This window comes from Cherax quadricarinatus, chromosome 41 (assembly GCF_038502225.1).
Source record: "Cherax quadricarinatus isolate ZL_2023a chromosome 41, ASM3850222v1, whole genome shotgun sequence".
Taxonomy (NCBI): domain Eukaryota; kingdom Metazoa; phylum Arthropoda; class Malacostraca; order Decapoda; family Parastacidae; genus Cherax; species Cherax quadricarinatus.
The window spans coordinates 2,840,136-2,866,926 of NC_091332.1; the positions used below are offsets into that span (position 1 = coordinate 2,840,136).

Sequence of the window (26,791 nt, forward strand, 5' to 3'; positions counted from 1 at the left end):
GGCATACATACTGATGTAATTTCATGTATTATTATTGTTCTTAGATATGGACAACTGTTTTTTTACTCTTATATAAAAGGATCTTTAGAAAACATTATTTTTATTGATCTATAATATACACTCTTAAGTTAAAAGTGTGATTCTTCCACAGATTCAGAGTCTCTAGACCTTTTCGGTTCCAACCAGATAGCTACCCCACCACCTTGCCCCCTGGTGGTGGCTGAAGTCTAGCTTTTAGGAATGGCTGTTGGTAGCGGTAAGCAGGAGGGTGAGGAAAGGGGATGGTATTTGAAGAGTTGCTGATAGGGAGAACTGGTCTCTGCTGTACTGTCCTTTCTGATATTGCAAACTAACACTAATACTATTGCAGATGAATTGCTACTATACCTCTTGTATTGAAAGTAGCTATTTGATGCCTGCTAATGTCCATTATGATGAGGAACTTAATCACCGTCAGGGGCCACGTGGGAAGCCAAAGCAGCTTTGTCAAGTCTCTGTTAATATAGGAGGTAACTTCTTCCAATGACCGTTTTGTAATATGATAAACCTCATAACCATTGTACCTATGAAGATTCAAAATATAGTGAGTATCATTACAAATGACAAGTGGATTTTCACTAAGGACACGTTCAGGCAAACTACCAATGCGTTTGTCTGTGCAAGAAGCATGAATAATTTTTGTGTTTGTGGGATCTGTTACAATGTGGTATGACACTCTTGCTTTATCTGCATAGAGTTCATGCAACCTTCTTTTCAGGAATTTATATACACTCCGTTCTCCAAAATGGATGTCGAAGGAAGCACTTGGACTTAGGTGAATTTGATTAGTGTTTTCAACAAACTTAGTTGTCACCATTTTGACAGGGACTTCTGTTTCATGCTGATCATCAAAAGTGACAGTAGCAGAACCATTGGTGGTCGGAACTGGTAATGCCTCAGACTGAGAGGGAACACAGGTCTCCTGACGGTGGTCTGACCCTTCTAATGGCAGTTTCTCAAAAGAATTCCACATTTCACAAATGGCTGCAAATTTTGCTTGTAGAACTCTGCGTGACCTGTCAGTCTGGCTTCTTGAGCAACATGCCCACAAGCCATACCATGCTCCCCGGCATAACCTGCAATGTACCAGATAAAGTAACCTTTTACTCTACACTCAGATATGAAATTTCACTGTCTAATGCAACTATTGGTAAATGTATTTTGCTCTTGCGATTTTATACAGACATATTTGCACACATGACTATGACTTTCTTTGTGTATCTCACTCCCTGATGGTTTATTATGAGTGAGACACGAACTACTAAACACACAATACAGTACTAATATTACTGTACATTTTTTTTTTTTTTTTTTTTTTTTTTTAAAAAAGTCGGCCGTCTCCCACCGAGGCAGGGTGACCCAAAAAAGAAAGAAAACAATTTTCTTCTTATTCTCTTTAGTAATCTTTACAGGAAAAGGGGTTACTAGCCCATTGTTCCTGGCATTTTAGTTGACTTTTACAACACGCATGGCTTACGGAGGAAAGATTCTTATTCCACTTCCCCATGGATAATTACTGTACATGTATATAAAATTATTTTAAAAGCATATACATTAAAAATAACATTAATGACCCTTACAAAAATGCATAATGGGACCCTTTAAACCCAAATGGAGGGGAATTTTTAGGGGGCCCTAATTTGCAAAGGGGAGAAACTTTAGAGAGGGGTGTGGTAGGTAAGTTTGGGTGCCGGGTTAAATGATAAAGGGGACCCTTTTGACTGAACTTTTTGGGTATAAAAAGGGGGTTTTTAAGATAGGAATACATTTTTTAAGAAAAAGAGGATAAATAAGTATAAAGATATAAAGGGGCAAAAATGACAGTAGTTTGTTGGATTATGTATTGCAGATAAAAGACTGTTGAGTGACTTCAGGAGGGCATTTTAAATTAGGGGGGCCACAGATATATCAGATCACTTTCGGGACCCTAACGGGAAGTAAAAGGAGATGGGAACAAGGAGAATAGAAGATCGGGAAGAGAGAGGGGGGAAGGGTTTAAAAACCCAAAAGGGAGGGGCAGTTGGGTAAGATAAAAACAGCTATTGGAGGATAGATGGGTTAAGGGAGAGCATGGGAAAGGGGGTAAGAGGTAGGGGTAGGTTTAAAATGTATGTTGGGAGGTTCACAGAAGTTTGGGGTTACAGGAAAGGGGTGCAGGAGGGAAGGGGAAAGGAAGGAATGGGAGGGGATGAAAAGAGGGGTAGGGGGAAAAAAAAAATTAGATATGAGAATTTTTTCAAAGTAGAAGTGAAGGAAAAGGGAAGAGTATAGGGGGAAAAGAGAGGTTAAAAGAGGGGAAGCAATGAAAAAAGAGAGCAAATGAGAGATTGGGAGATGTTATAAAACAAATTTTGTTAAAAATAAAAAAAATTTTTGGGAGTGAGATTAACAAGAAGAAACCAGAGAACAAATGGATTTAATAAATTTAAAAAATAGGAGGGGAAAAAGGGGTTTTTAAAGAGTTGGGAGGATTGGGAAGATGGGGGGAATTTTTTGAGAATTAAAAAATATTGATGAAAAAGGGGTTGTGATTTCGGGGTATAGGGCAAGGAGGAATAAACTTGTAGGAGTGGGAGGAAGACCCTTGGGAGTGGGGGGGAAGTTGGGTGGAGGCAGTGGGTTTAAAATAAAAGGGGGGAAAGGGCAGCTGGGATTGATGGGATAAAGATAAAAATTTTAAAAAAAAAAAGGGTGGGGATATTTTTTTGGAGTGGTTGGTAAATTATTTAATAAAAAAGGGAAGAGGGTAAGGTACCTGGGGTTTGGGCAGGGGCATGATATTTCCCCTTTGTATAAATTTTGGGGATAAAAGAGAGTGCAAAATTATAGGGGATAAGTTTTGTTGAGTAACTGGAAAAGGTATGGGGGTTAAAATTGGAAAAATTAAGAGAAAAGATTGGAAAATAGGATAGCAGATGAACAAGGAGGCTTTAGGAAAGGTAGGGGTGTGTGGACCGGGTGTTTACAGTGAAACATAAAAGGAAAGTATTTAGATAAGGTTAAAGAGGTTTTTGTGGATTTAGGGATTTAAAAGGTGTTTTAAGGGGGGAAAAAGGGCAATGAAGATGTTGAAAGTATGGTGAGGAGGTAGGTTACGGGAAAGCGGGAAGATTTTTTAAGAGGAAAAAGGGGGAGGCCGTTAGAGTATGTGGAAAGAGGGAAATTTTTTCCAGAAAAAGTGGGGCCTTAGAAAAGGATGTGGGGTCCCCGGGGTTATTTTAATATTTTTATAGAGGGGGTTGTAAGAGGTAAATGGAGGGTCTTGGCAAGGGGCGGGGAGTTAAAAGAAAAAAGAATCACAAAAAAGTGGGAGTTTTTTCACACCCCTTTTTGGGGATGACACTGTGCTTTTGGGGGGTTTCTAAGAAAAGGGCAGAGATTGGGATAAATTTGGGGGGTTAAAAGAAGAAAATTAAAGGTGAATACAGGAAAGGGGTATACTAGAGGATAAAAAAAGATTAGGTGATGAAAGATTGAATATCAGATTGGGGGGAGAGAGTATGGAGGAGGTGAACGATTCAGATATTTGGGAGGGGACGGCCGGAGATGGGTTTTAAAAGATGAGGTGAATCATAGAATTGATGGGGGAAAAAGGGGAGTGGTGCACTTAGGAGTTTGGGAGACAAAAAACCCTTTGTCCTTGGAGGCAAAGGGGGGAATGTATGAGAGTATTTTTTTACCAACGCCTTATATGGGTGGGGAAGCATGGGTGATGAATGTTGCAGCGGGAAAAGGGGCGGGAGGCAGTGGAAAAAGGCCAGGGCCGGGAGGGCAATGTGTGGGGGAATATAATGCAAAAATTTGGGGTGGGTTTGGAAGTTAGGAGGAGGTGGGATTCCCAAAAACTGTTGTCCACGGGGGTTTGGGGAAAGGGGGGTTTTTGGGAGGTGGTTCGACATGTAGAGAGAATGGAGCAAACAAAAGATTTCAAGAGTGTATAAATCTGGGGGAAAGGGGAAGGGCGGGGGGGTCGGCCTGGGAAAGGGGGAGGGGGGGTAAAGGGAGGTTTTGTGCAAAATTTGGGATTCCAGCAGGCAGGGACCCGTGCGATGGGAGGGGAAGGACACAAATGGTTTTAATACTTGACTTTGAATAATAATAAAAGTTCTGTTAGAGATATATTAATATAAAAAACAACTTAGTCTAACAGCTGATTCTCTTCCAGAATGTTATTGTATAAAAGGGCTCTCTGAAGATTTAAAAGTACAATATGAGAAATTACAAGTCTACAGTAACACTATTATCCCTTTATGATACCAGACCTGGGTTATACTAAACATAATTATATAGAGAATAACTTCTTTCAGACTTGGGATGTTTAGGGCATAATCTTATTTATACAACATCTAGCATTATGATATTTAGTAGTACAGGTACAACAATGACTGGCAATGGATCATCCAGCACCTGTTTTAGTGAAGACAAAATTGCATGACTACATTTTTTGCCAAAATAGTTTACTAGGCAGCCACATTTAGTGTTGTATATAGTGTGTACCAACATATTGTTTACACTGCAGCTGTTGGTAGTGATCCCTTGATTTTATGCAATTATCATATTTCATTAACAATTAACTTTTGTGATTAGCTATACAGTACCAGCATCATTATCATTATAATCATAACTAAGTGCTAAACCAACAAGGGTTATACAGTACTGCTAAAGTACCAATAAAAATCTAAAATTTATCACCTTGATAGTGGTAGTACAATACTGTAACATTCATTGTAAATTTTTTTTTTTCAACAAACCGGCCGCATCCCACCAAGGCAGGGTGGCCCAAAAAGAAAAACGAAAGTTTCTCTTTTTAAATTTAGTAATTTATACAGGAGAAGGGGTTACTAGGCCCTTGCTCCCAGCATTTTAGTCGCCTCTTACAACACGCATGGCTTACAGAGGAAGAATTCTGTTCCGCTTCCCCATGGAGAAAGAGGAAATAAACAAGAACAAGAACTAGAAAGAAAACAGAAGAAAACCCAGAGGGACGTGTATATATATGCTTGTACGTGTATGTGTAGTGTGTGTAGTGTAAGTAGAAGTAGCAAGACGTACCTGAAATCTTGCATGTTCATGAGACAGAAAAAAGAACACCAGCAATCCTACCATCATGTAAAACAATTACAGGCTTTCATTTTACACTCACTTGGCAGGGCGGTAGTACCTCCCTGGGTGGTTGCTGTCTACCAACCTACTACCTAGAATTCATTGTACATATAGTAATAAATAAACCTGTTTCAATTATGTTAATGTGTAATTCAAGTTTCCAGTGGACTATGGCGGGTCAGAGGTGTTCTGTCAAATTATTATTACAGTGCTATATGACCTTTGCTGGTCCGACAAAAATCAATATACTGTACCTGCAAAAGCCTATTAACCAAGGGTACTGGAAAATCTATGCTGTTCCAGTACCTTATACACACTTTTTAATCAAAGCAAATGATACACATATATATGTAGTATGTACAGTAGAACCCCCGCATCCACCAATTCAGTACCCACAGTTTCAGTTATCCACGGTTTATTGAGGCCCAAAAATACCTCTTAATTCTGCATAATAATGGCGCCAAAGCACAAAAGTAGAAAAACTGGTAGTTCTTCAAAGCAAGAGAAGCCACGAAGTCCTTCCCATCAGTGAAAAAGTGAATTCTCCATTTATTGTGCATAATTTATCAATTAAACTTTATAACAGGTATGTATAGGACTTATATATAGGGTCTGCAATATACTATCCACAGTTTTGGTATTCACGGCAGGTTCTTGGGACGTATCCCCCCGCAGATATGGGGATCCTACTGTACTTTGCTCATTCCTGGACGTATACTGTGCTAATTAAAGACTATGTTAGGAAACTACTCAGTGGTGATCCAGTGGTTTTTAACTGAAATCAGCTGTAAAACGTAGGCTAACAGAAACTTTACGAGATATCTAAAAAAAAAAAAAAAAAAAAAAATTATCCACCACAAGACGCACTTGTCCCATTTCCTAACACAACATCACCTTACAAGTAAATGATATATGAATATATAATTCATTTATAGTGTATGTGCAATAATCACAAACAAGCAATACAAGATGCAAAACAACCACAGGAGAAGTTGAATGATACCTCTAGGCATTTCATGTTGCAATCAACACATCAGGAGCTTGCAATGTTGCAGAAATGAGTAGGAAGTCAAAGCAGATTAGCTCAGGAGAATGTTCTAGCTTGTTCAAGCTACAACATTCCCTTGAACTAATCTGCTTGGACTTCCTACCAATATATGCAACATTGCAAGCTCCTGATGATGTGTTTTTGCAACACAAAAGGCCTAGAGCTATCATTTAACTCCCCTATGATTGTTTTGCATAGTGTATTTATATACTGTACAATTAACAACTGTTATCACATCCTAAATATTCATAATTTTTGACAAGTTTCAGAAATTAAAAGCAAATCCTATCTTATTATGGCATTTTCCTGCATAAATTGCCAAAATGTTTCCAACTGAGCATTCTCGATGCTTACATTAACATCAAGAATTTTTAGGCTAATTTTTTTTAAATAAACAGTTCATGAAATGGATACCCGACTTATATATATTAAAGGAAATTTGAAATCTTCAATTATTACAGGCTTAAAATATCAAAAATAAGGCATTGATATAAAAACACTAATTAAATATGCAGCACACCACTGTACTGTACTAAACAACTCTTATGTTTAATTTGAGTATATGTCCAAGTTAAACACATCAGATGCACACAAGCAATGATCATTGCTATTTCTCCATTTTCTGACTAGCATTTCAAATATTAAAGAAACGATTTATCTGAGCCTGTGGTTGAATAAGGGCTCTTGATCAAGGAAGTTGGGGTCTGCCTTGCTGTTTATGGATCAAGCCTGATTTCCTCCCATTCCTCAGGCACTATAACACCCCCCCCCCCTGTGAATATAATATTTTATGCAAGGAGAAGAGGATCTCAGTTGGAGAAAAACAGCTTTATGATAGCATAACTTCCTGTAGCTGCAGACAGAAACCATTATCACAAAAAGTAGAGATTTTTCTCTTGATTGTGCAGGGAACGACCCAGTCTTTCCACATCCGTTGTCTAAAATCTTATGCTAAGTTTATTCAGATACAGATACGTACACAAATACAGTTACATAAATTATCATACATAGCAGCATATGTGTAATTACCTTGGATAACCCAAAGAAGTCAGACAAAGTTACTTATTTCCATTGGGGTCCTTGTTACATATACATGTACCTAATTCACACAAGAAAAATAGGAGCCAAAGGTTTAGTGAACATTATCACATAACAGCATAAAAAAAAAGACTGCAGTGATAGTCAAGTAAATGGAAAGCACTAATGATAACATAAAACAATGTAAAGTAAATGTAATTAAAAGGTTAAGTCTGTGTAAGTTATGATGATCAAACAATCCAAAATGCTTTGTACTTACAAATAGAAAGGTATCTCCATAATCAGGAAGAGAGCAATTAGAAAACACTTGTTAAATTTGCTTGACAGTCTGAAATAAAAAAGTATTTTGTATAAATTGTTCCTGTACATGACACAATATAAGCTATAAAGAGGAGAGAAAGAGAAATAATATATATATTAATAATGGTCCAGAACAGACTGGCACATGGGCTAATGTTTATTCTTCAAATTGAGTTAACAGAGGATTCTTTTAGTATTGCAACATAAAAAGCAAATTACGTCCACTGCTTACATTCTGAGCAGCCAGCCTCCGGTGACCAGGTGGAAAAGCATCACCCATATCATCAGCATAATACCATGGATAACTTCCATGTTAATACATAACTGAACGGCAGCAGCATAGTCAACTGCCAAGTTGGTCACCCACAGCGTCAGCATGGCCACACTCCCAGCTGCTGTCAGCCATACCATCTTTATACTGAAACAATGAAACATTAATTATATACATCAAGTACATGTATGTATGTATATTATATACATATATCCTGGGCAGCCTGATTTACAAGCCATGTTTCTTTCCCAGCCCGGGCACAACAGTGGACCTCAAGCATGGTCACGGGAGACATGATAACGACATATAAAATACTGCGAGGAATTGACAAAGTGAACAAAGACAGGATGTTCCAGAGATAGGACACAGAAACAAGGGGTCACAATTGGAAGCGGAAGACTCCTATGAGTCAAAGGGATGTTAGGAAGTATTTCTTCAGTCATAGAGTTGTCAGGAAGTAGAATAGCCTAGAAAGTGACGTAGTAGAGGTGGGAATCATACATAGTTTTAAGACGAGGTTTGATAAAGCTCATGGAGCAGGGAGAGAGAGGACCTAGTAGCGATCGGTGAAGAGGCGGGGCCAGGAGCTATGAATCGACCCCTGCAACCACAAATAGGTGAGCACACACACACACATTTTTTTTTTTTTTTCAACAAGTCAGCCGTCTCCCACCGAGGCAGGGTGACCCAAAAAAGAAAGAAAATCCCTAAAAGAAAATGCTTTCATCACCATTCAACACTTTCACTACACTCACACATTATCACTGTTTTTGCAGAGGTGCTCAGAATACAATAGTTTAGAAGCATATTACCTGGAGTTTACCTGGAGAGAGTTCCGGGGGTCAACGCCCCCGTGGCCCGGTCTGTGACCAGGCCTCCTGGTGGATCAGAGCCTGATCAACCAGGCTGTTGCTGCTGGCTGCACGCAAACCAACGTACGAGCCACAGCCCGGCTGGTCAGGAACCAACTTTAGGTGCTTGTCCAGTGCCAGCTTGAAGACTGCCAGGGGTCTGTTGGTAATCCCCCTTATGTATGCTGGGAGGCAGTTGAACAGTCTCGGGCCCCTGACACTTATTGTATGGTCTCTTAGCATGCTAGTGACACCCCTGCTTTTCATTGGGGGGATGTTGCATCGTCTGCCAAGTCTTTTGCTTTCGTAGTGAGTGATTTTCGTGTGCAAGTTCGGTACTAGTCCCTCTAGGATTTTCCAGGTGTATATAATCATGTATCTCTCCCACCTGCGTTCCAGGGAATACAGGTTCAGGAACCTCAAGCGCTCCCAGTAATTGAGGTGTTTTATCTCTGTTATGCGCGCCGTGAAGGTTCTCTGTACATTTTCTAGGTCAGCAATTTCACCTGCCTTGAAAGGTGCTGTTAGTGTGCAGCAATATTCCAGCCTAGATAGAACAAGTGACCTGAAGAGTGTCATCATGGGCTTGGCCTCCCTAGTTTTGAAGGTTCTCATTATCCATCCTGTCATTTTTCTAGCAGATGCGATTGATACAATGTTATGGTCCTTGAAGGTGAGATCCTCCGACATGATCACTCCCAGGTCTTTGACGTTGGCGTTTCTCTCTATTTTGTGGCCAGAATTTGTTTTGTACTCTGATGGAGATTTAATTTCCTTGTGTTTACCATATCTGAGTAATTGAAATTTCTCATCGTTGAACTTCATATTGTTTTCTGCAGCCCATTGAAAGATTTGGTTGATGTCCGCCTGGAGCCTTGCAGTGTCTGCAATGGAAGACACTGTCATGCAGATTTGGGTGTCATCTGCAAAGGAAGACGTATAAAGATACACAACATATCCCTCCAAACTGCCAATATCCCAAACCCCTCCTTTAAAGTGCACGCATTGTACTTCCCATTTCCAGGACTCAAGTCCGACTATATGAAAATAACCGGTTTCCCTGAATCCCTTCACTAAATATTACCCTGCTCACACTCCAACAGATCGTCAGGTCCCAAGTACCATTCGTCTCCATTCACTCCTATCCAACACGCTCACGCACGCTTGCTGGAAGTCCAAGCCCCTCACCCACAAAACCTCCTTTACCCCCTCTTTCCAACCCTTTCGAGGATGACCCCTACCTCGCCTTCCTTTCCCTATAGATTTATATGCTTTCCATGTCATTCTACTTTGATTCGTTCTCTCTAAATGACCAAACCACCTCAACAACCCCTCTTCTGCCCTCTGACTAATACTTTTATTAACTCCACACCTTCTCCTAATTTCCACACTCCGAATTTTCTGCATAATATTTACACCACACATTGCCCTTAGACAGGACATCTCCACTGCCTCCAACCGTCTCCTCGCTGCTGCATTTATCACCCAAGCTTCACATCCATATAAGAGTGTTGGTACTACTATACTTTCATACATATATATATATATATTTTTTTATTATTATTATCACACTGGCCGATTCCCACCAAGGCAGGGTGGCCCGAAAAAGAAAAACTTTCACCATCATTCACTCCATCACTGTCTTGCCAGAAGGGTGCTTTACACTACAGTTTTTAAACTGCAACATTAACACCCCTCCTTCAGAGTGCAGGCACTGTACTTCCCATCTCCAGGACTCAAGTCCGGCCTGCCGGTTTCCCTGAATCCCTTCATAAATGTTACTTTGCTCACACTCCAACAGCACGTCAAGTATTAAAAACCATTTGTCTCCATTCACTCCTATCAAACACGCTCACGCATGCCTGCTGGAAGTCCAAGCCCCTCACACACAAAACCTCCTTTACCCCCTCCCTCCAACCTTTCCTAGGCCGACCCCTACCCCGCCTTCCTTCCACTACAGACTGATACACTCTTGAAGTCATTCTGTTTCGCTCCATTCTCTCTACATGTCTGAACCACCTCAACAACCCTTCCTCAGCCCTGTGGACAACAGTTTTGGTAATCCCGCACCTCCTCCTAACTTCCAAACTACGAATTCTCTGCATTATATTCACACCACACATTGCCCTCAGACATGACATCTCCACTGCCTCCAGCCTTCTCCTCGCTGCAACATTCATCACCCACGCGTCACACCCATATAAGAGCGTTGGTAAAACTATACTCTCATACATTCCCCTCTTTGCCTCCAAGGACAAAGTTCTTTGTCTCCACAGACTCCTAAGTGCACCACTCACTCTTTTTCCCTCATCAATTCTATGATTCACCTCATCTTTCATAGACCCATCCGCTGACACGTCCACTCCCAAATATCTGAATACGTTCACCTCCTCCATACTCTCTCCCTCCAATCTGATATCCAATCTTTCATCACCTAATCTTTTTGTTATCCTCATAACCTTACTCTTTCCTGTATTCACCTTTAATTTTCTTCTTTTGCACACCCTACCAAATTCATCCACTAATCTCTGCAACTTCTCTTCAGAATCTCCCAAGAGCACAGTGTCATCAGCAAAGAGCAGCTGTGACAATTCCCACTTTGTGTGTGATTCTTTATCTATATCTATATATATATATATATATATATCTATATATCTATATATATATATATCTATATATATATATATAGATATATATATATAGATATATATATAGATATATATATATATCTATATATATATCTATATATATATATCTATATATATATATATATATATAATATATATATATATATATATATATATATATATGTTATATATATATAATATATATATGTTATATGTATATATATATATAATATATATTTTTTTTTTTTTTTTTTTTTTTTTTTTTTTCAACAAGTCGGCCGTCTCCCACCGAGGCAGGGTGACCCAAAAAAGAAAGAAAATCCCCAAAAAGAAAATACTTTCATCATCATTCAACACTTTCACCACACTCGCACATTATCACTGTTTTTGCAGAGGTGCTCAGAATACAACAGTCTAGAAGCATACACATATAAAGATACACAACATATCCCTCCAAACTGCCAATATCCCAAACCCCTCCTTTAAAGTGCAGGCATTGTACTTCCCATTTCCAGGACTCAAGTCCGACTATATGAAAATAACCGGTTTCCCTGAATCCCTTCACTAAATATTACCCTGCTCACACTCCAACAGATCGTCAGGTCCCAAGTACCATTCGTCTCCATTCACTCCTATCTAACACGCTCACGCACGCTTGCTGGAAATCCAAGCCCCTTACCCACAAAACCTCCTTTACCCCCTCTCTCCAACCCTTTCGAGGACGACCCCTACCCCGCCTTCCTTCCCCTATAGATTTATATGCTTTCCATGTCATTCTACTGTGATCCATTCTCTCTAAATGACCAAACCACCTCAACAACCCCTCTTCTGCCCTCTGACTAATACTTTTATTAACTCCACACCTTCTCCTAATTTCCACACTCCGAATTTTTTGCATAATATTTACACCACACATTGCCCTTAGACAGGACATCTCCGCTGCCTCCAACCATCTCCTTGCTGCTGCATTTACCACCCAAGCTTCACACCCATATAAGAGTGTTGGTACTACTATACTTTCATACATTCCCTTCTTTGCCTCCATAGATAACGTTTTTTGACTCCACATATACCTCAACGCACCACTCACCTTTTTTCCCTCATCAATTCTATGATTAACCTCATCCTTCATAAATCCATCCGCCGACACGTCAACTCCCAAGTATCTGAAAACATTCACTTCTTCCATACTCCTCCTCCCCAATTTGATATCCAATTTTTCTTTATCTAAATCATTTGACACCCTCATCACCTTACTCTTTTCTATGTTCACTTTCAACTTTCTACCTTTACACACATTCCCAAACTCATCCACTAACCTTTGCAATTTTTCTTTAGAATCTCCCATAAGCACAGTATCATCAGCAAAAAGTAACTGTGTCAATTCCCATTTTGAATTTGATTCCCCATAATTTAATCCCACCCCTCTCCCAAACACCCTAGCATTTACTTCCTTTACAACCCCATCTATAAATATATTAAACAACCATGGTGACATTACACATCCCTGTCTAAGACCTACTTTTACCGGGAAGTATTCTCCCTCTCTTCTACACACCCTAACCTGAGCCTCACTATCCTCATAAAAACTCTTTACAGCATTTAATAACTTACCACCTATTCCATATACTTGCAACATCTGCCACATTGCTCCTCTATCCACTCTATCATATGCCTTTTCTAAATCCATAAATGCAATAAAAACCTCCCTATTTTTATCTAAATACTGTTCACATATATGCTTCAATGTAAACACCTGATCTACACATCCCCTACCCACTCTAAAACCTCCTTGCTCATCCGCAATCCTACATTCTGTCTTACCTCTAATTCTTTCAATTATAACCCTACCGTACACTTTTCCTGGTATACTCAGTAAGCTTATTCCTCTGTAATTTTTACAGTCTCTTTTGTCCCCTTTCCCTTTATATAAAGGGACTATACATGCTCTCTGCCAATCCCTAGGTACCTTCCCCTCTTTCATACATTTATTAAACAAAAGTACCAACCACTCCAACACTATATCCCCCCCTGCTTTTAACATTTCTGTCATGATCCCATCAGTTCCAGCTGCTTTACCCCCTTTCATTTTACGTAATGCCTCACGTACCTCCCCCACACTTACATTCTGCTCTTCTTCACTCCTAAAAGATGGTATACCTCCCTGACCAGTGCATGAAATTACTGCCTCTGTTTCTTCCTTAACATTTAAAAGTTCCTCAAAATATTCTCGCCATCTACCCAATACCTCCATCTCCCCATCTACTAACTCCCCTACTCTGTTTTTAACTGACAAATCCATATTTTCCCTAGGCTTTCTTAACTTGTTTAACTCGCTCCAAAATTTTTTCTTATTTTCATTAAAATTTCTTGACAGTGCCTCTCCCACTCTATCATCTGCTCTCCTTTTGCACTCTCTCACCACTCTCTTTACCTTTCTTTTACTCTCCATATACTCTGCTCTTCTTATAACACTTCTGCTTTGTAAAAACCTCTCATAAGCTACCTTTTTCTCTTTTATCACACCCTTTACTTCATCATTCCACCAATCACTCCTCTTTCCTCCTGCCCCCACCCTCCTATAACCACAAACTTCTGCCCCACATTCTAATACTGCATTTTTAAAACTATTCCAACCCTCTTCAACCCCCCCACTACTCATCTTTGCACTAGCCCACCTTTCTGCCAATAGTCGCTTATATCTCACCCGAACTTCCTCCTCCCTTAGTTTATACACTTTCACCTCCCTCTTACTTGTTGTTGCCACCTTCCTCTTTTCCCATCTACCTCTTACTCTAACTGTAGCTACAACTAAATAATGATCCGATATATCAGTTGCCCCTCTATAAACATGTACATCCTGGAGCCTACCCATCAACCTTTTATCCACCAATACATAATCTAATAAACTACTTTCATTACGTGCTACATCATACCTTGTATATTTATTTATCCTCTTTTTCATAAAATATGTATTACTTATTACCAAATTTCTTTCTACACATAGCTCAATTAAAGGCTCCCCATTTACATTTACCCCTGGCACCCCAAATTTACCTACTACTCCCTCCATAACATTTTTACCCACTTTAGCATTAAAATCCCCAACCACCATTACTCTCACACTTGATTCAAAACTCCCCACGCATTCACTCAACATTTCCCAAAATCTCTCTCTCTCCTCTACACTTCTCTCTTCTCCAGGTGCATACACGCTTATTATAACCCACTTTTCACATCCAATCTTTATTTTGCTCCACATAATCCTTGAATTAATACATTTATAGTCCCTCTTTTCCTGCCATAGCTTATCCTTCAACATTATTGCTACTCCTTCTTTAGCTCTAACTCTATTTGAAACCCCTGACCTAATCCCATTTATTCCTCTCCACTGAAACTCTCCCACCCCCTTCAGCTTTGTTTCACTTAAAGCCAGGACATCCAGCTTTTTCTCATTCATAACATCCACAATCATCTCTTTCTTATCATCTGCACAACATCCACGCACATTCAGACTTCCCACTTTGACAATTTTCTTCTTCTTATTCTTTTTAGTAATCTTTACAGGAAAAGGGGTTACTAGCCCATTGTTCCCGGCATTTTAGTTGACTTTTACAACACGCATGGCTTACGGAGGAAAGATTCTTATTCCACTTCCCCATGGATATAAAAGGAAAATTAATAAGACCAAGAACTATTAAGATAAAATCAAAGAAAACTCAGATGAGTGTGTATAAATAAATGTGTACATGTATGTGTAGTGTGACCTAAGTGTAAGTAGAAGTAGCAAGACATGCCTGTAATCTTGCATATTTATGAGACAGACAAAAGACATCAGCAATCCTACCATCATGTAAAACAATCACAGGCTTCGTTTTACACTCACTTGGTAGGACGGTAGTACCTCCCTGGGTGGTTGCTGTCTACCAACCTACTACTTATAAATATATATATATATGTAGATATTTCTATATCTATATATATATATATATATATTTATATATATATGTATATATATATATATATTGTCTATATATATATATATATATATATATATATATATATATATATGTATATATATATATATATATATATATATATATATATATATATATATATATATATATATACATATACATATATTGTCTATACACAGTGGACCCCCGCATAACGATTACCTCCGAATGTGACCAATTATGTAAGTGTATTTATGTAAGTGCGTTTGTATGTGTATGTTTGGGGGTCTGAAATGGACTAATCTACTTCACAATATTTCTTATGGGAACAAATTCGGTCAGTACTGGCACCTGAACATACTTCTGGAGTGAAAAAATATCGTTAACCGGGGGTCCACTGTATATATATATATATATATATATATATATATATATATTGTCACAGCTGCTCTTTGCTGATGACACTGTGCTCTTGGGAGATTCTGAAGAGAAGTTGCAGAGATTGGTGGATGAATTTGGTAGGGTGTGCAAAAGAAGAAAATTAAAGGTGAATACAGGAAAGAATAAGGTTATGAGGATAACAAAAAGATTAGGTGATGAAAGATTGAATATCAGATTGGAGGGAGAGAGTATGGAGGAGGTGAATGTATTCAGATATTTGGGAGTGGACATGTCAGCGGATGGGTCTATGAAAGATGAGGTGAATCATAGAATTGATGAGGGAAAAAGAGTGAGTGGTGCACTTAGGAGTCTGTGGAGACAAAGAACTTTGTCCTTGGAGGCAAAGAGGGGAATGTATGAGAGTATAGTTTTACCAACGCTCTTATATGGGTGTGAAGCATGGGTGATGAATGTTGCAGCGAGAAGGCTGGAGGCAGTGGAGATGTCATGTCTGAGGGCAATGTGTGGTGTGAATATAATGCAGAGAATTCGTAGTTTGGAAGTTAGGAGGAGGTGCGGGATTACCAAAACTGTTGTCCAGAGGGCTGAGGAAGGGTTGTTGAGGTGGTTCGGACATGTAGAGAGAATGGAGCGAAACAGAATGACTTCAAGAGTGTATCAGTCTGTAGTGGAAGGAAGGCGGGGTAGGGGTCGGCCTAGGAAAGGTTGGAGGGAGGGGGTAAATGAGGTTTTGTGTGCGAGGGGCTTGGACTTCCAGCAGGCGTGCGTGAGCGTGTTTGATAGGAGTGAATGGAGACAAATGTTTTTTAATACTTGACGTGCTGTTGGAGTGTGAGCAAAGTAACATTTATGAAGGGGTTCAGGGAAACCGGCAGGCCGGACTTGAGTCCTGGAGATGGGAAGTACAGTGCCTGCACTCTGAAGGAGGGGTGTTAATGTTGCAGTTTAAAAACTGTAGTGTAAAGCACCCTTCTGGCAAGACAGTGATGGAGTGAATGATGGTGAAAGTTTTTCTTTTTCGGGCCACCTTGCCTTGGTGGGAATCGGCCAGTGTGATAATAAAAAAAATAAAAAATAAAAATATATATATCTTTCTTTCAACACACCGGCCGTATCCCACCGAGGCGGGGTGGCCCAAAAGGAAAAACGAAAGCTTCTCCTTTTACATTTAGTAATATATACAGGAGAAGGGGTTACTAGCCCCTTGCTCCCGGCATTTTAGTCGCCTCTTACAACACGCATGGCTTACGGAGGAAGAATTCTGTTCCACTTCCCCATGGAGATAAGAGGAAATAAACAAGAACAAGAACTAGAAATAAAATAGAAGAAAACCCAGAGAGATGTGTATATATATATGCTTGTACATGTATGTGTAGTGTGACCTAAGTACACATACATGTACAAGCATATATACACACACACCCCTCTGGGTTTTCTTCTATTTTCTTTCTAGTTCTTGTTCTTGTTTATTTCCTCTTACCTCCATGGGGAAGTGGAACAGAATTCTTCCTCCGTAAGCGATGCGTGTTGTAAGAGGCGACTAAAATGCCAGGAGCAAGGGGCTGGTAACCTCTTCTGCTGTATATATTATTAAATGTAAAAGGAGAAACTTTCGTTTTTCCTTTTGGGCCACCCCGCCTCGGTGGAATACGGCCGGTTTGTTGAAAAAAAAAATATATATATATATAGAATCAGGTTAATGGGGTAGCCTTCAACAAGTGTGACCATGGCGTAATAGCGCACAAAATGCGTGCTAAAGGAATAACAGGAAAAGTCGGTCGATGGATCTATAATTTCCTCACTAACAGAACAGAGAGAGTAGTAGTCAACAGAGTAAAGTCCGAGGCAACTACGGTGAAAAGCTCTGTTCCACAAGGCACAGTACTCGCTCCCATCTTGTTCCTCATCCTCATATTTGACATAGACAAGGATGTCAGCCACAGCACCGTGTCTTCCATTGCAGACACTGCAAGGCTCCAGGCAGACATCAACCAAATCTTTCAGTGGACTGCAGAAAACAATATGAAGTTCAACGATGAGAAATTTCAATTACTCAGATATGGTAAACACGAGGAAATTAAATCTTCATCAGAGTACAAAACAAATTTTGGCCACAAAATATAGCGAAACACCAACGTCAAAGACCTGGGAGTGATCATGTCGGAGGATCTCACCTTCAAGGACCATAACATTGTATCAATCGCATCTGCTAGAAAAATGACAGGATGGATAATGAGAACCTTCAAAACTAGGGATGCCAAGCCCATGATGACACTCTTCAGGTCACTTGTTCTATCTAGGCTGGAATATTGCTGCACACTAACAGCACCTTTCAAGGCGGGTGAAATTGCTGACCTAGAAAATGTACAGAGAACCTTCACGGCGCGCATAACGGAGATAAAACACCTCAATTACTGGGAGTGCTTGAGGTTCCTGAACCTGTATTCCCTGGAACGCAGGCGGGAGAGAGACATGATTATATACACCTGGAAAATCCTAGAGTGACTAGTACCGAACTTGCACACGAAAATCACTCACTACGAAAGCAAAAGACTTGGCAGAAGATGCAACATCCCCCCAATGAAAAGCAGGGGTGTCACTAGCACGTTAAGAGACCATACAATAAGTGTCAGGGGCCCGAGACTGTTCAACTGCCTCCCAGCATACATAAGGGGGATTACCAACAGACCCCTGGCAGTCTTCAAGCTGGCACTGGACAAGCACCTAAAGTCGGTTCCTGACCAGCCGGGCTGTGGCTCGTACGTTGGTTTGCGTGCAGCCAGCAGTAACAGCCTGGTTGATCAGGCTCTGATCCACCAGGAGGCCTGGTCACAGACTGGGCCACAGGGGCGTTGACCCCCGGAGCTCTCTCCAGGTCTCCAGGTAAACCCGTAGGGGACTATACATTATTATTATTATAATCAAAAAGGAAGTGCTAAGAGGGGACTATACAGCACCTGGGGGATGACACAAATAGCTGTTATCAAAGAGAAGGGGCAGGTCCAATTCCCTGGATCAAGATCCTTTCACCAGTATAAAGGTATCTTCCCCTAACCCCCCCCCCCCCATGAAGGGTCGCAATTCGCAAGTGTTCATTCAGTTCTTGGCTCCGTTTATGCGGGCATGACTGACATTGATAAGAGTCAGTCATCCTTACTCTTGAAAACGCTTCAAGTACCTCACTGTTTAGCTCATTCCATTCTTCTACCACCCTCAGAATGAGGAAATAATTTGTAACGTTCCTTACTTATTCCTATGGCTTATCTGCCCATATTATTATTATTATAAAAAAAGATGCGCTAAACCACATAGGTTCTATCTGCCCACAGTCTCGGATCTCTTAGTCACGTTTCCTGTCTCCTTCACTGATCAAATTATTATTATTATTATTATTATTATTGTAAGTGGTGAAACCGTATGGGTGATGTGTTGATTTCTTAAATTTTTTACTTGATGCAACATCCTTCCTCTCTTACAGGGTTGCCGGATTCATCTTTAGTCTCTGATCTATGGCCTTCCCTCTCAGCTCGGAGACAGGTTTTCCTGTAACCTTCTGAACTTCACTAGGCTTTGCACATGCTTACCCTGAGTGGGACTCCAGGCAGGAGTTACATACTTAAAATGGTCATTATAAGCCTTGTATATTGTGTCTTAAAGATTCTCTGTTTGGGTTCCTGAAAGTTATGAGATTTGACCTTGAATGAGATGGATTTGTACCCTCAATTAAGTAAGTTCTGATTTACTGAAATAAATGAAATCAGTAAAGAAACAATGGGTTTTATATATAAGGGGAAGCAATAAGCCCGTAAGGATCATAGCGCTTAGGGAATGTGAGATAATCAGGTTAGATATAAAGAACGGGACAGTTGAAGCCCTGGTTACAGTTTTATTAACCAAAGAAGTTTTCCCACCAGTGTGGCTTCAATTTTTTTTTTAATAACATAAATTAATATTATATTGATGGAGAAACGCTAAACCCACAGGAAAGACATAAATAACGCATGCACTCCACACTGAGAACCACCTAAATTTCCCAGACAAGATTTATCATCAGTGACCGTCGCAGCAGATCAGTAAGCTCATTCAGGTAGTATAACAAATACAGTTACATAGATTATCATACATAGCAGCATATGTGTAGAGAACCTAGGATAACCCAAAAAAGTCTGAGTGACCTATTTTCACTGAGGTCATTTTATGTTTAGAATCAGCAGTAACAGCCATGAGTTCATTATCTTTGTAAATTGTGACTTCATTACCTTTGTAAATTGTGAATTCATTACCTCTGTAACTTGCTCAGCTATCAAAACTTTGGAGTCCAGTCCCTGGACCAATTATGTACCTCTGTAATCTTTTGACTACCACCCACAGGATGGGTATGGGGTGCATAATAAACATATTAAACTAACTAACTAACAGCCATAACCCTTAGTTTCTTAGGACTTTGGATCGGGCCTTGCGAAAGCCTAAGCGTGCTACCACCTGCACCTCGTAAGACTGCCATCCCCACGAGCCCCTTTGGGGCGGGGCAGATAAGATAAGATTTCGTTCGGATTTTTAACGCCGGAGGGTTAGCCACCCAGGATAACCCAAGAAAGTCAGTGCGTCATCGAGGACTAACTTATTTCTATTGGGGTCCTTAATCTTGTCCCCCAGGATGCGACCCACACCAGTCGACTAACACCCAGGTACCTATTTGCTGCTAGGTGAATAGGACAACAGGTGTAAGGTACCTTCCAACCCCAGGTAAACGTGTCGAAATGTTTCCACCCGCCGGGAATCGAACCCGGGCCCTTCGTGTGTGAAGCGGGGGAGCTTTAGCCACCAGGCCACCGGGCCTAGCTTCTCCCTACGAGTCATGATTGTGACTAGACCTACCTGGAGTTCATTACCTTTGTAAATTGTGAGTTCATTACCTTTGTAAATTGTGAATTCATTAACTCTGTAACTTGCTCAGCTATCAAAACTTTGAGGCCCAGTCCCTGGACCCATTATGTACCTCTGTAATCTTTTGACTACCGCCCACAGGATGGGTATGGGGTGCATAATAAAGATATTAAACTAACTAACTACGAGCCCCTGAGGGCGGGGACTGTAGCTAGGCCTGGGGACAGTTGGTCCCAAAGATGAGGGGGTACTTGTATCTCCTCCCATGGGAGACTTAGGTCTCGAGCTGCTCCCGAGATAGGGAGCCAAGGCCGGGTCACCACTACTTGGAAAAGATCCGGGCCGGGAGAGTACCGGCGAATAAGAAGAAAAAAAAAAAACTTTGGATCGTTCACATGCACGTGCATGCTAGTGGCTTTCTTTTGTGCTGAACAATATTTTAATACATGTAAACTTTTTTTTTTAAACTGCGAGGGCTATTCTCTCTGAACCAAACACTATACTCTTAAAACATCACCTAATAACTTGCTACTTGCACACAATATCTTTCACCTCAGGACCAGTATCATATTCTCACCTATCCTCAATCCCTTGTGTTATATTCTATTGGAAATAATTAAATCCCTGGTGGACGATATGTTTCGGTAAATAAAATGCCTTAACCCGCACATTGTGGATAAGGTTACCAAGAGTTAAAAAAATGAGTTACGATAAAGGCTGGAAAAGAGTAATTATATATATATATATATATATATATATATATATATATATATATATATATATATATATATATATATATATATATATATATATATATATATATATATATATATATATATATATATATATATATATATATATATATATATATATATATATATATATATATAATATCCTGAGGGGTGTATGAGCAATTCACACTTCCACACCCGGTCACAACTGTAATGAGTTATTGGTGCAAATATTTGTTCATGATTGTAGCCAAAGTATAAACGTAAGTAACCATTCTACAGAATTCATTACCTTTGTAACTTGTGAGCTCATTACCTTTGTACCTAGTTCAGCTATCAAAACTTTGGGGGCCCAGTCCCTGGACCCATTACGTACCTCTGTAATCTACAGATTACCTTTGTAACTTGTCATGATTGTGACCAGACTTACCTGGAGTTCATTACCTTTGTAAATTGTGAGTTCATTACCTTTGTAAATTGTGAGTTCATTACCTTTGTAAATTGTGAGTTCATTACCTTTGTAAATTGTGAGTTCATTACCTCTGTAACTTGCTCAGCTATCAAAACTTTGGAGTCCAGTCCCTGGACCAATTATGTACCTCTGTAATCTTTTGACTACCGCCCACAGGATGGGTATGGGGTGCATAATAAACATATTAAACTAAACTGAGGGGTGTATGTCTCTCAGTGTATATATGCTGAGAGTTTAATATTTTTTTTTTAAAGGATTAAAGTATGTCTGGTGATGAAAAGGTTACAGTGCAGCTTTAATGACCTTACCCTGACCTTCGATGAGGTCAGAGAGCTTTTCTGTGCTGAAGTCAATGGGCTTTAGACCCCATTATTAACCAATCGAATGGGTGAAAGCATTAAAAGATGCCCACGCTGGCCAATAGAAAGAAAACAGGAAACATGAGTAGTCATAAAAGGACATGAGATTAGATAAAGCAAATTTTCTTACCAGCAGCAGGGATAACAATGGACCACAGTTGTAAATTGAGAACAACTTGGAACCGAATGGATTCTATGATTTTTTTTTCTTCACAGTGGCAGATCACTGGAGTGAATTACAGTATGTAATACGTGTTACAACCATTGGAAATTAAAGAAAATAAATATACATTATGGCCCGGTGGCTAAACCTCTCACTTCACACACGGAGGGCTCGGGTTCGATTCCTGGCGGGAATCGAACCTGGGTGTTAGTCGACTGGTGTGAGTCGCATCCTGGGGGACAAGATTAAGGATCACAGTGGAAATAAGTTAGACAGTCCTCGATGACGCACTGATTTCCTCGAGTAATCCTGGGTGGCTAACCCTCCGGGGTTAAAAATCGAAGAAAATCCTATCTTATCTCTCTTACTAAATTACTGAAGACGGTGACACCACGGGGACACCTGTACCTACAAATACATAATTACAAGGAAGTAATTATACTCAATATTATTTACGAGCGTTAAATCAGCTGCCAATTTCAGCGGGTTACCGCAACTACACAACGAGAATCTCAGTTAATTTTTATGATAAAGTTTAACTTACGAAAAAAAAAAAAACCATATATGCTTCCATTCTCCTTTCTCGCTTCATAGTTATAGCACTACTGGCTGATATTGGCATTCAGTCCTGAACACTGTTACTTTCATTCTACTTTGCATGGCGTCCGGGGCCAATGACCCAGAGTACCCACTGAATGGTGTTTCAAGTTTACACTTCCGCTATAGCACTAACTCCATCTGTTTATATTCTTCCTATAGTAACAAATACATTTACATTTGCATAAAATACATTTGGCAGAATCTATGGGTAATTAATACAATAAATATCAATAGAAATACCTTGATGCAGTTGCCACATTAACTTGATTCGGTTATCCCTGGTTATTAAATTCCGAATAATTTACGTGAAACCATTGTACGAGTTTCAAATTATGTACAAGGCCTCAATAAGAACTTGCTTGCTTATTTGCGTCCATAATTCAAATTAAATTTGTTACAACAAACGGGTTTTTTTTTTTTATCATTTGGCACACTGCCCAGAATGTTCTGCATACCAATCGACTTTCTATGAAGTTCTATGTCAATCAGCCAAATTGTATAATATACTGTATTCCACTTTATATTATTATTATTAAAATCAAGGGGGAAGCGCTAAACCCAGAGGATTATACAGCGCCTGGGGGGGATGTGGAAGGAATTCAGGCTTAATTTATAGAAATGAAGTTTGTATTGTTTGTACTCATGCTGAAGCTTGAGTACAAATTACCGAGTACTATTATTACACGAGAGACGAATCTTCTTGCCTGTAATTATCATGGGAGAGCGCTAACCCTGTAGGGATTATACAGCTCCTGTGGGAGGGAGGGGATGGAAGGTATCCAGGCTTAATTCAAGGAACCGGAGCACAGATCCAATTCCAAGATCAAGAGCCCCTCGCCAGCATCAAGGAACCTTCCTTGAGAGGCTTCGTGCCTGTTGGGTGTGTCAAGTCAACATAGTTTGCTCTTGACAACTATCTTGAAAAATATACGCAAAAAGGTCAGTCGTTTGATGTTAATCTAATTTTAATACAAATGTATTTTTATTGCATTATTGAACTTTGTAAGAATACGAAATTCTTTTATTAGCTTCTTACTACATTAACCTTACTTAGCCAATGGTACAGTGGAGCCTATCTGTGCCACCATGAGGTGAAAAACGAAATATCATATCAATCCATGGAATACGAACGCATAACACAATACAAGTGTGTGTATAATATAATATATAATATAATATAAGTATAAAGTTCGGACATGTAGAGAGAATGGAGCGAAACAGAATGACTTCAAGAGTGTATCAGTCTGTAGTGGAAGGAAGGCGGGGTAGGGGTCGGCCTAGGAAGGGTTGGAGGGAGGGGGTAAAGGAGGTTTTGTGTGCGAGGGGCTTGGACTTCCAGCAGGCATGCGTGAGCGTGTTTGATAGGAGTGAATGGAGACAAATGGTTTTTAATACTTGACGTGCTGTTGGAGTGTGAGCAAAGTAACATTTATGAAGGGATTCAGGGAAACCGGCAGGCCGGACTTGAGTCCTGGAGATGGGAAGTACAGTGCCTGCACTCTGAAGGAGGGGTGTTAATGTTGCAGTTTAAAAACTGTAGTGTAAAGCACCCTTCTGGCAAGACAGTGATGGAGTGAATGATGGTGAAAGTTTTTCTTTTTCGGGCCACCCTGCCTTGGTGGGAATCGGCCGGTGTGATAATAAAAAAAAAAAAAAAATAAGTATAAAACACACCCATGATAATTTTCTTACATACCACAGCTGCTGTGGAATTTATACTTAGCCTACAAAACTTTCCTTCTTCAAAATTTACTTAATTCACCCAAACAATATTAATTATTTATCTTGTAACAAAACCGGCGAGTCAGCCAAGCACTCAACCCACAATGGTAGCTGTGAGGTGCCAAAGAACGTTTAAGAACCATTTCCTTAAAAATTTCCTTCCTCAAGAAAATCTAAATAAATTTAAAATATATTTTCGTAAACAATAAATGCTCCTATAAAAAAAACTTACTCTTGGGATCTGCCCGACGTATGTTTACCAACGTTAAGTAAATTTATACTAATTCCCTCACCGCTGGTTCCAGCACTCATATAAATTGTAATGTAGGTTTCCCGTATCACGATGTATTTTTCCCCCCCCACTGCACAGTTCAATATATATACTGTAACGGTAATGCCACCAGAAAATGAGCGTACACTCCACCTTGACGTTGTAGTTCAACTAATGACTGCAGGCCCTGCAGACCTGTCTACCCCACTGCCAGCCGAAAAATCATTTTTTCCCATTATCCTCTTCAAATGCACCAAACGGTATCAATGCTAAATTTATTAAAGATATTCCATTTTATATTGAACAGCTCCCATGTTTTATCTTCAATGCTGACAACTACGAAATTCTCTTTTATTAACTTAAAAGATTAGAAGCTTCGACGGGGAAATTTCTCTATATATTTATGTATATGTATGTATAACAGTGTTCATGATTTTTTTTCTAGTTCTTGATCTTGATCTTATAACAAATGCCGGTTAACAGTTCTTAATTACTTAAGTGTTCACATTTCATATAGATGGTTTATCCCACAGTATTTCATAATAAGGGAAATGTTGACATACCTACTTGGTTGTAATGTTTACTTATTTAAACACAAACAAGGTCATACATAACACGTATTATCTCACTATTTAGGTAGTTCCATTTAATACTGATTACCGTTGTACGTGGCAGCTTCGTGTTAATTTTATTTAACGTGGACACCCCTCAACTGAGATGTAAACAAAGACAAAATTGTTTGCATAATAATGCGAGTGCTAGATACCGCCATTAGGTACACCACCCACAACACATGCGACTCCATACTTAATGCACAGTAAGGAGTATATACGCATCTTACACCTATAAATGAACATTATTGTTATTGTAATCAAGGGGGAAGCGCTAAACCCTTAGGATTATACAGCGCCTGTAGGGGGGGGGATGTGGAAGGTAATCAGGTTTAATTCAGGGAACTGGAGCACAGATCCAATTCCCTAGATCAAGAGCCCCTCACCAGCGTCAAGGAACCTTCCTTGAGGGGCTATAAATGAACAGCAAGGAGTATATTTACACCTCTTACAATTATAGATGAGCAGCAGGTATATACAATATCTCTTACACTTTTAAATGTGCAGCAAGGTGTATATACATCGAGGTGTAAATCTCAGAGTGCATATCTGTGTATATACCTCTTGAGGTAAATGTCTATTTACAAACTGATTATTACAATCAAAAGGAAGCGCTAAACCTACCACGGTCATACAGCGCTGCAGGGTAGGAAATGATGCAGAATTTAAGGATAAATAAGGGTGATGACAATGAAGGTAAAGTTAGGAGGGGCTGTGAGGACTGCTAAAGGATTATCAAAGTTTGTGAAGTAAATCAGTTGCTGTCAAAAAGTCGAAGAGGGAATCTGTGTCAAAGGTGGGTCCGTCAGTAATTTAGTTAGTTTAATATCTTTATTATGCACCCCATACCCATCCTGTGGGCGGTAGTCAAAAGATTACAAAGGTATATAATGGGTCCAGGAACTGGACCCCAAAGTTATGATAGCTGAACTAGTTACAAAGGTAATGAACTCCAGGTAGATCTGGTCACAATCATGGCAAGTTACAAAGATAATGAATCAGCCTCACTCCTATACATGGTTACAGTCATGAACAAATTGCAAAGTAATGAACCGCTGATACGTCCACAAAGACGGGATGTTCCAGAGATGGGACACAGACACAAGAGGTCACAATTGGAAGTTGAAGACTCAGATGAATCAAAGGGATGTTAGGAAGTATTTCTTCAATCATAGAGTAGTCAGACCGTGGAATAGCCTAGAAAGTGACGTAGTGGAGGCGGGAACCATACATAGTTTTAAGGCGAGGTATGATAAAGCTCATGGGGCAGGGAGAGAGAGGACCTAGTAGCAATCAGCGAAGAGGCGGGGCCAGGAGCTATGAATCGACCCCTGCAACCA

The 26,791-nt window shown here is 39.8% G+C and overlaps 2 protein-coding genes across 7 annotated transcripts in view; one reads left to right on the plus strand and one right to left on the minus strand.

Moving 5' to 3' along the window:
* The window catches only part of LOC128695863 (sodium-coupled neutral amino acid transporter 7), an 84,963-nt gene that overhangs the window by 53,139 nt on the left and 5,033 nt on the right, over nucleotides 1-26,791 (plus strand). The window contains exon 11 of one of the 2 annotated variants that reach the window (XM_070092893.1): nucleotides 19,114-20,146. The exons of the other annotated variant lie outside the window; for it this stretch is intronic. Within the exon in view, the coding sequence (XP_069948994.1) occupies nucleotides 19,114-19,184 (71 nt within the window). The 3' untranslated portion in view covers nucleotides 19,185-20,146. Of the gene's footprint in view, nucleotides 1-19,113; nucleotides 20,147-26,791 lie in introns of those variants that run through there. 2 annotated transcript variants of the gene reach the window in all.
* On the minus strand, nucleotides 51-25,054 carry LOC128695861 (uncharacterized). Of its 5 annotated transcripts, none has more exons than XM_070092898.1 (4): nucleotides 24,994-25,054; nucleotides 7,761-7,946; nucleotides 7,488-7,556; nucleotides 51-1,115 (listed from the first exon to the last, which is right to left on the minus strand). In XM_070092898.1, exons 2-4 carry the CDS (start codon nucleotides 7,937-7,939, stop codon nucleotides 362-364), a joined length of 1,002 nt encoding a protein of 333 aa, XP_069948999.1. In that variant the 5' UTR covers nucleotides 7,940-7,946; nucleotides 24,994-25,054; the 3' UTR covers nucleotides 51-361. The 5 variants fall into 5 exon arrangements, with proteins under 5 accessions (XP_069948999.1, XP_069948996.1, XP_069948998.1 ...); XM_070092895.1 differs by having other exon boundaries at nucleotides 24,802-25,019; XM_070092897.1 differs by having other exon boundaries at nucleotides 24,987-25,018.

Bases quoted from the DNA above. Each gene is read 5' to 3' on its own strand.
- LOC128695861 (XM_070092895.1), bottom strand. From the start codon at position 24,881: ATGAGTGCTGGAACCAGCGGTGAGGGAATTAGTATAAATTTACTTAAC. The intron at 7,557-7,760 runs GTAAGCAGTGGA...TTTTTATTTCAG, and splicing joins GGAGGCTGGCTGCTCAGAAT to ACTGTCAAGCAAATTTAACA. The intron at 1,116-7,487 runs GTAAGTACAAAG...GGTACATTGCAG, and splicing joins ATGGAGATACCTTTCTATTT to GTTATGCCGGGGAGCATGGT.